The sequence below is a fragment of the Syngnathus scovelli genome, chromosome 2, assembly GCF_024217435.2.
Source record: "Syngnathus scovelli strain Florida chromosome 2, RoL_Ssco_1.2, whole genome shotgun sequence".
NCBI classification, from domain to species: Eukaryota; Metazoa; Chordata; class Actinopteri; order Syngnathiformes; family Syngnathidae; genus Syngnathus; species Syngnathus scovelli.
Genome location: NC_090848.1, coordinates 6,128,637 through 6,138,674, shown reverse-complemented (window position 1 = coordinate 6,138,674; position 10,038 = coordinate 6,128,637). Strand labels below are relative to the sequence as shown.

Genomic DNA, 10,038 nt, shown 5'->3' with positions numbered 1-10,038 from the left:
CGTGTGTGCATGTGCGTGTGCGTGTGTGTGTATGTGCGTGCGTTTGTCTCTTCTCGTCCATGCATGTGCGTGCCTGTCCTCATCAGCGCTGCTGCCCAGGGCGACCCTAACCTTTCGGTCAAGTCTCTCAGGACCGTGACTCTCTCATCAGGCATCGCCGGCCTGTCAGCAGCTGCCAACCAGAGGAGATATTAAAGACATAGTTCTTATTGCCGTTGTTACAATAAAACGTTACCTTGGTGCTGTGAAGACTTATATCTGTAACCTTTTCTCCCTAATATTCAGGTGTGACAGACTGCGTGTCATGAGATGACAAAAAGTAATTGGAGATGAGGATGGAATGGAATATATTTCTTGGACAAAGGATCAATTTGTAAAAATATGAATGCAGATTGTTCTTATGTGGAAGAGAATATTTTAGACCTGTATTATATCAAGATATTTGTATTTTTAGTGCAAGGGCGCTTCAGGGTTAATGCTATTAGTTGATGCCTCTTAAGCTTTCTGAAATATGTAAATAATGGAGTGTGTGTGTGTGAGACTTATCTGAGTAGCCCCCTTCACTCCCCCTCCCCACCCCCCATAATTTCCCATAGCATGACGGATATGCTGTTTTGAGAGATGTACCATTCTCTACCTGCAAATCGTCTGCATGGGTGTGGTCCAGATCGCTGCGAGATGAACTATAACTGCCTCAGGAAAATGAATGTTGACTATGCAAAGGCCTGGGTTTCTGTTTTATTCTATTTGAAAGTCAGGATTATGTGAGAAGGGAAATGACATTTTCCTGCTTTGGAGCTGCAGGGAGATCACAGATATCACTTGCATCTTTTTGCTGATGAGGCTAATGGCTTAACTACCTTTTGTGGACTGCTAAACTGTGCTTAGTGGAAACATCAAATGATTGTAAGGATAGCAAAATACCTTTTAACATTACAAAGCCCCAAATGACCTACATATGGGACTAGTAAGACTCTTCTGGAGAGGGTCACCACATAGACAGAAGTTAAACTAAACACGATGGATTGTATTTTATTTGATGAGCCCATAGTCCAATGCGCTTTGTCTCTTTGTCGCAAGTCCTCCTCCTTGTTTGCCCGATTACGCTCAGACTGAGTTGAGATTTCTTAGGTACAGACTGACAGACTAAGTGAGTCACAATTTGGCTCACGCGTAAAAAAGTGAGTACGAATTTTAGAGGTTTGTTTGAATCACTTGCCGTGTACTGTACGTTCTTCATGCAATTCTTCTTCAGGGCACTTTTTTTTGTATCTATTCATTTTCTAAACCATTTACTGTATTCTGTTCAGCATGACAGGGGAGTGGTAAATTATCCCTGCTGACTTTGGGTGAGTGCTACACCAGACTAATCACCTGTCAAAAATAAGACTTTGTAGAGCTCTGTGCACCAACCAACGATCCCCACATAAGACAACTTTTGGCACTTGACACTCTCCTGTTTAATGTTAGATTGCCTATGCTGTCCTCTGAAACTTTTCCTCTGTGTCGCTGATGTATTTCTGTCTGGCTCTTATGAGAGCATCGTTCTGGCAGTCAGCGACATACGCTGCTGGCGACGCCTCAGTCGGCGCCAGACACTCGACTTTTCATCCTAAATGAGTAGTCTGTACGGTCTTATCTTTAACCAGTTCAAAAGGTTACTGCTCACCATCACTCACATGTTCAGTGGGGTGATGTGTAGTTCTCAATGATTAAAACAATACTAATATATGTTAACAATAAATCACACAATTAAATGGTCACTATTTTGGACTGATTGAACATAATGACCATATATCCCATGACAAATCTGTTATCGTTGAGAAAAAGAGTACAGTATGAACACATTGGTACATCAGTGTAACATTTGCAACGGTGGCCATTACACCAACAGGAAGTAAAAAATATAGTGTATATGTAAGCTAGTGCTCATTTTAGAGTAAATAGCAGCTAGAGATTCCTGTTGATTGGACAATCATGCTTATTATTTCCGACAACTGATTTTCACATCCACCTCGGGATGAATTTTCATGTGGTCGAGTGCAGCGATGTTCGCCCAAATGTCTTAATTGACATTTATAAAAGCCGACATGCTAATATTTGTTTTCCATGATTTCCATATATATTGATGGCAAGTTTGAGGCAGAACCAGGTGTTCCCACTAAAAAAAAAAAAAAAAAAAGAAGAATAAAATGCACAACAAACAGCCATCGTCCTAATGAGTCAGGTGCAGTGATTGCGTCTTAAAAAAAGCAGATGGAAGGTGAAGCACAGGAGGTGGCAGCCTCCAGCTTCCGACCAACAGTTCATTGTGCAGAAGCAACAAGCATCTTTTTTTGCATATTTTATCGTCTCTCTGGGAGCTTCCACGGCCAATCCCAGAATGCACACCTCCCGGCTCCACTATTGCCACTCATGCACAAATAGAAGTCACTAATTGATGATTTTTAACCACGTTTAGTTGTAATATTTTCAAATGATCTGATGTGCATGAAAGTAGTTCTGACACTTTACTATTACTGTGGTATTCTATGACCTTGTATTTGGCCGCTTATAGGAATATTGTTTCTGAAAAAAATTCTCTTACGTCCTCAGTGTAACCTTTAAAAACAAATGGAGGGCTTGCTGACTCAAAACACCCGCTGGCTATTGTGGAGAAAAGGACAGTCAGGGAATTTGGAGCAGCAGTGCGGGACGCGTTTTGCATTGTCTTATTAAAGTCTCGAGGCTACACTGCAACGCAATGGGCAAACATAGCAGCCTGGAAAAAAACAAAACTCTGATGTGGGTTTAAAACACATGGTGAGACAATTACCTGTAGACTTTGCCATGATTGGTGGTCTTTTTTTTTTCCAGCCATCTATGTTTTGCCATTTGGTGATTTATGGAAGTTGATATTGCAAAGACAATGTGAATTCAGAGGGAATGGTTGCATTGTACTGAAAAGGTCAATTTAAAAACACATTCCTCAAACAACATAAATGAAAAAAAAAATCTATAACTCAAAAGTGTTTACAAGTTTTTTTTTTTTTCCCACAAAATGTCTTCAAAGATGACCATACTGATGTTTAATCTTCGTTCAAGTTTACATACACAATATTATATATGGCATGTATTGTATAAATAAATGATATAAGAAGATGTAACCTATTTAACTTTTGCCCAAATACGGCAGCAATAAAAATAATTCTTCACTAAATGTGTGTTCAAACTATCATGTCATCAGCCTGTAGTCATAGTTATCAGCACTGAACACACAGGAAGTCAGCCAACCTATTTACTGGTTTGGTCATTTGACATTTCACATAAGGTCCAAGCAATAACATATTTGTACTTGACAGAAGAGAAAAAGTCTTGAAAACAGACACATTCTTTGTTAGACAATATTTATTCACATATGATAGGGATTCAAAATATAAATGACTTGGTGATTCATTAGGAGTTTTGTCAAACGCACAAAACTATTTTCAAACAAGCAAACAAACAAACAATATCCCTTCTCCCCATGGGAAAAAAAAAATATATATATATTTTTTAGCCGCTGGATAGTAAATTATGACAGTTTCTGTTACACCACTCTGTTCTCTGCTGACACTTTTTTGGATTATCAGATGGGTCCAGCTCCCCTTTGGCAAATTGGATGATAGGACAAGAATGGACGTGTGTGTCTGCCTTTGGTAAGGGTGAGTTCCAAATTGGGTATTGATGTCGTGCTTGCATTTGGAATAAAATAAAAACACACACACACAGAATAAACCCCACCATGGATATATTTGTGAAATGGCCTTAAAGTGGAATCTGACAACAGACTCACAATGGTTAAGAATGTATAAAGCACAACAGTGTTAACAGTACATAACAGAACGCAAAACCTGGACAGAATAGGAGAACAAGAATAGGCTAGTTTTTTTTTTTTGTGTGTGTGTGTGTTCGGCTGTTTGTGTAGTAATGAGTTTGTCTGGAGTTTATCTGACTGCACTTGAAAGTGCTCTGCTGCATTTGTGAAGAGTTTGTTCAGTTGGAGCAGCAAATAAATTGATGCATTTAGATGGCTTGTTTCGTGCCATTGTGTCAGATCAATATTTAAAATTTTACCACATAAAACCCGGATTTAACAGCATGATTGCACAAGCTCATCCGACTGATGTTTGACTTCCGAGGAATATTACTCCGCACTGCTAATCCACCAGAGCCTTTAAGTAGAATATCATATTCACATCTGCACCGAGTAAGCTGTCCATCAATAGACATGAATATAAGCAGCTTGTGTTTTGAAGGACACAAAAACACATTATAACCATATACGTCCATGAAAATAACATCTGCTGACAATTTGACCTAATCAGGGTATAAAATGAACCCAGAGAAGGTGCTGTACTTGTTATTATTGCCTCCGTGAGCTTTGCCGCCATCCAGTTTCACGTACACTTCATCGCCGGAGTCCAAATGTAGCACGGCACTGTTGCTGGCGTAGTCGTAGTTTTGGTCTGCATCCTGAGCTATGGCACTTGCTCGGACCTGGGAAATAGGGGACAGTATTTGTTATTACAGAACATTCAGATGACCCTTATGCTGATAATAATGGCCCCACTGTTAGAGGATTCCATTTAAAGGTGATGTTTTTTGTTTAAAGAACATTTGGAGAACGACTTAAATGCTCATCTAAGGTTTTTGAATATGTGGATGTCATGCACGGAGCTGGGCTTTTCGTGCGTAAAAGTGCGCGTCTTGCTTGCGCGCAAGTGGTCTTTTCATTATATTACTTGCAGTCATTAAATCCTTTTTTTTTTTTTTTATTGCAAGGTACAGCCAATTTACAGCTTGTAAACTTACCTGTCCATTTTTACACAGGTCGGCCCACATGCTGGTTCCGTCTCCTCCTCTCATCAGCACATGATAAGTGAAGTAGTAGATCCCGGACACATGGCAGGTGAACTTCCCGGTGCTCGGATCGTAGAGGTTTCCCAAGTTTGTAATCACGTCGTCGAACTTAAGCACCTCGTATCCCTCGTGGGGATTCTTAAGACCGACATAAAAAGCGACACGATTTCCGCTACTTGTAGAGTTGGTCCCGTCTATTTCGCTGTGCTCTCCCGTTGCTGCGGTTAAAGCGGGGAAGGGGAGTTTGCTGACGCCGCGCTCCCCTGGTGGACCCCTGGGGCCCGGGGGTCCAGGCTCTCCCGGCGGACCCCTGATTCCAGGTTTTCCCGGTCGCCCCGGTTCCCCGCGGCTACCTTGTGCCATCGGTGGTAGTGGCGCGACGCTGTTGACGGTCTGGGTCGCCTCTCCAGCGGCGCCTCCCCCGGGTTTAGCGGTGTAAGGGTCGCACACCATCCGGCAGGTGCCCATCATCTCGTAATAATGAGCGGAGGTCTCCGAGGAGCGCAGGAGGAGAAGCGGCACCGCAATGGCCAGAGCCAGCAGAACCATCACGACAGCGGTGACCACAGCCAACAGTGACCACTTCCTCCGCGCAGTTCGGAGACCAAGGGACGACAGAAAATCCGCGGAGCCTCGGTGCGGGGCAATGGTGAAAGAGGGTTAAATAGTTTTAGAAAGAAACAAAAGATCAAGTTGGTCGCGCGCGCATCACTCGGTCCAACGCCTTTCAATGGGCAACGGTGAAGAGAGCCTTGGAACCAGTCTCGATGGATGGTCACACGGTACCAGATGCGCCCAGACCAGCTGCGTCCAAACGTCAAGAGATGCCAAAGACGAAACCGGAAAAAGATACGACGCCTGCCTTTCAAATTAAAACAACAGCGTGATGTATATATAAATAAAAAACACATTCAATGCAATGAAAAATAATGCAATTAAACGATACAGCGAGACATTATGGACAATGCCAGCCACTCTCTGCACACCGTCATCATCACTCAGAGGAGCCTGTTCAGTGTGAGGCTGCTCCTACCCAAGTGTAGGACCAACAGAATGCTGAACTCCTTTGTTCCTCCAGCCATCAAACTGTAGAACTCTTCACTTGGGGGAAGGAGGCGATAGGACCAGGGAATGACCTTCAACAATGATTTATTACATGATAATTTATTTATTACGCGACACTTTATTTATTACTCAAGGCTGTATTTATTTATTTATTTATTTATTTATTTATTTATTTATTTATTTATTTATTTATTGCTCAACTCTTTAAAAGCACTTTTTTGTTCTGTTTTTCCATGTCTGCTACTGGCGCCCAAATTTCAGGAGGGACTAACGGATAAATAAAGTTGAGTATAAGTCTATCTCTAATAATTAAATAGATATTTTTCAATGAGGTCGAGGCCAACAGGAACTGAATTTAGATTTTGGGGCATTTGCATTTTGGTACACAGATTATTTTGGCATTGAAGCAGCCAAATCCTCTTGAGAATCCTCAACAGCTGTATTCATGCTTATGCTTTTCAGTGCAGGTTTTTTTTGTTTGTTTGTTTGTTTGTTAAAAGCTCTTCATGTCCATTAAAACCCTTACTCTGTTGGTTTTATTCACATTTTTATGTGAAGGACCAAAACTACTAAAATACATTCTAAAACGCCTGATATTGGATCATAGTCCTCATATCGACCATAATACTTTCCAAAATCTTCTGAGGATGAACATAAGGCTTTACTGAAGCCTGCTGGTCACACCGGCACATCCCCCCCCCCCCAAGCAATTTCAGATTGTGTTCATCTCAGCTTTTACTCCTGAAACATGACTGGCACTGAGAAATGGCATGAACGCCATTAGAAGTCAGAAGGGTAAAGCAGGAAAGAAAAGATGGAGGTCCTGGAAAAGCCAAGAATTCAATATACAGCACCGTTATCATGCATTCATTGTTTTGCTTATTCACTGAACATGATTTTTAGGGGGATATAAAAGAAATACTAGAAGAATTCAGATTTAGGCAAACCAACGGCTTTTTCTTCCTGACTAGGCTGCACAAATGACCTTTATTCAGGATTAGTACAGTGAACTGTATCTTCCAGCTATGATGAGCCATGCACATGCACTGTCCACATTATGCACTGCTGCTGCCTCGTGGCACTGCTGTGCTTTTTTGTCACATTGCATGTGAATGCATGGTGAAGTAATGCACACAAACCATGAAGTGAGACAATTGCATCAATCTGAATCTGTTCCTACTTGCATTAATGGTTTCCAAGATTGTCATAAAGACAGGAAACACAATGTTAGCTAACTAACTGCCTGCCATTGTAAATAAACCTCCAATTTTACTACGAAGACTCTAGGGAATATTATTAAGATGAGCATATTATGTGAAGTGCCATGGAGTATGTGTGAAACTCTTGCTGAGACACAACTATGAGAACTTGCGGCATCAGCTCCTGTCTCAACATGTGACCCTAATCCCAGATGAAGACGCTGGGGACTTGCCCTGGAAAGCACATAGAATATTGTCTGTCTTCATGACACCTTGTGACACTGACGCCCCATCCCATGTCAACAAAACGTTAATGTTTTATGACCACATGCTTTCACTTGTGTGTACCTTAAATGATTATCCTTGTATCATCCTGCATTTGGATGAAACTATCTTGTCCCACTTGTCAGATCTCATCATCAAAGTTTGTTAGTTAGCACTCCAATCATCTTCTTATGCTTTTGTGGAAAGTTTTTCACCAGAGGTTGTCTTTTGGTTGATTTGACTTATTGAGCTTATTCAAGGGTGGTGTAAAACTGTAAAATACTGTATATTTATTACGAGATCATAAAAAAATAATGTTTTATGTTTTTAGCTTCTTTGAAATGTGTTGCAGGTTTGCAACTATAGGAAGACAGTTGAGAACCACTTTTGTAAATGGCCTTAAAGATACACTTTAATAGACTGAACATTGGCACTTATAATGATGTTAGCACTAACATAAAAGGATAAAACATTCCGCAGTGATTTAAAAGCTTTTGGGGGATGCAATATACGACTGACCCACTCACTTTTGGAGCTCGCTTGTTTTTTTTTTTTTTCCATCTCAGCCTGTCTAGAGGCAGGAAAGCATGCATCTTAATGCATATTGCAGAGATGGGCACTTCACTCATTTGTCACTCATATTCCTCATTAAAAGTGAGCGTTTCTGAAGGGATTGGTTATTTAATTATTTCACTAGAATGAATAGATAAAATAGAAAATGGCAATTGATTTTATTTTACTGATCAAAAAAATACATCAGCTGAGCTTCCATAGCAGCTCCTCTACAGTTGGTGGTCCACCTCAGATCTTGACCTGAACAGTCGGTGCAGAACCCGTACAGCATTCTTCAATTTGATCATCGCCTTCTTTTTGGCTCTCGAGATCACTGAAAGAGCAAAACAAAAATTTTGGGACATATTACACAGTACTAGAAGATACAAGATAGTAAGGTGCTAAGTTGTGTAATATTTTACAAGAAGCAAAACCTTGGAATTTCATCTCAAGTGAATAAGAAAGATCGCAGTGACTGACGCCTAAGGAAATTGCAAATGTATTTCAAAGAACTGTAGCTTGTGAGACAAACAAGTGGCCACGCCAAAACGAGCATGACAAAGGGGCAGGACATGCCCAGTTTGTGGGTGTACGTGTGTGCGTGCACGTGTGTGTGCATGCACGTGTGTGTGTGTGTGTGTGGTGTGTGTGCGTGCGTGCGTGTGTGTGTGTGTGTGTGTGTGTGTGGGGGGGGGGGGGGCGTGACAGTAATGCACTGCTGTGAGCCAGAGGGATTCAACCTTTTGCAAGTGGCAAAGGCAGACATGATGAAGTCTTGTTGACAGTCTGTAACCTTCGGTCAGACATCCTTTAACACAATTTTGCTTTTGCTCATGATTCAAATCCTAGGGCCAGTTTATCAAATAGCCAACACCAAATTAAGATGAAGAAAATGCGTGAGTAAAATAATCAAACTATATAAGATGTTTTTCTTAATCATGAAGCTCAGGGCACGTCATGTGGCTTCTTGAAGGAAACCTAGCCCTCAGTCCACCATGTGCAAGGAGAGCCCCTGGGTGATAAGTATGTGATAAATGCGTGCAGCCCTCAGACCTTTTAGATTTCCAATGTGTTTGTGGGGGCAGCTCAGCATGATGACAAGAAATATATAGTCAATATATTTGCTTTTTTTATTGTTTTTTTTTCCATTTCCACAGACAGACGAAAATGTTCCCTTTTGTAAAAATGACCTAAAATAATGCAGTATGACTATATGTTACCGACAAAGTTTAACCAGAATCATATTGTCATGTAAGATGTGAGCATATGTAACTCGACTTCAGTTCAGTGGATCAAAATGATAAACTATGTATGTATATAGGGTGCTCAGAAAAACACAGAACTCTTATGTTTTGATTGACAGATTTATTTTTATAGCAACAATCACCAACCCTTTTTAAAAATGTGAGCTACTCACGCACTGATCAATGCGAAGGCTGGTTTGATACACACTTCAAATTCTCCAAATTACCTTTCATAACAACAAATATTATTGATGGCATGAATTTATGAGAAGACAATGATCATTTCAAAGTCAAAGTCAAAGTCTGCTTTATTGTTAATTTCTTCACATATCAAGGCACACAAAGAGATCGAAATTGCGTTTCCTACTATTCCACAATAATTAAAAAAGAGGTAGCAAAACAATCTTCATAGACCTTTATCACTGTTCACAATTTCAAATGATCATTTTATTTCTGCAATATTTCCAGAAAAATCACAATGTTCCATCACTGGTGACCTATTTATTGGGCAGGGACCATGATGATGACCCCTGCTTCATAGCTGCAGGACTTTCCAAGCACCTTATATGTAGGCTGCAGACAATGTTTCTTTTTACTAAAACATCTTGGCTGCACATAAAAGCTCACCAAACTGTTGCAAATATGTAGTTGTTGGAAGACCATGCGGAGACGCGTGTTTTTTTTGTCTTCCCTGGGGTACTTATATCATACCTTGTCAATCAAGTGAAGAGATGGTGACAAATAGCCTTCAGACAGCTCACACGCATGAACACATGCCTAATCCATTTTTATCTTCCTCCAACATGAGGGGGCGCGGCTAGGGGGTGGCCTCG

General features: G+C 40.8%; 1 protein-coding gene and 1 long non-coding RNA gene across 2 annotated transcripts; both read right to left on the bottom strand.

Annotated features, from left to right (window-relative positions):
* Positions 1-3,369: 3,369 nt before the first annotated feature.
* Positions 3,370-5,911, bottom strand: c1ql2 (complement component 1, q subcomponent-like 2). The gene is made up of 2 exons (XM_049754114.2): positions 4,834-5,911; positions 3,370-4,518 (listed from the first exon to the last, which is right to left on the bottom strand). Exons 1-2 carry the CDS (start codon positions 5,428-5,430, stop codon positions 4,339-4,341), a joined length of 777 nt encoding a protein of 258 aa, XP_049610071.1. The 5' UTR covers positions 5,431-5,911; the 3' UTR covers positions 3,370-4,338.
* A 2,212-nt stretch (positions 5,912-8,123) lies between these two features.
* On the bottom strand, positions 8,124-10,029 carry LOC125988666 (uncharacterized). The gene is made up of 2 exons (XR_007488430.1): positions 9,917-10,029; positions 8,124-8,295 (listed from the first exon to the last, which is right to left on the bottom strand). It is a non-coding gene; the product is annotated as an uncharacterized lncRNA (long non-coding RNA).
* Positions 10,030-10,038: the final 9 nt, after the last annotated feature.

Coding starts and splice junctions, on each gene's coding strand:
- c1ql2 (XM_049754114.2), bottom strand. CDS start 5,430: ATGGTTCTGCTGGCTCTGGCCATTGCGGTGCCGCTTCTCCTCCTGCGC. Junction 4,519..4,833: donor ACCTGTGTAAAAATGGACAG/GTAAGTTTACAA, acceptor CCTATTTCCCAG/GTCCGAGCAAGTGCCATAGC.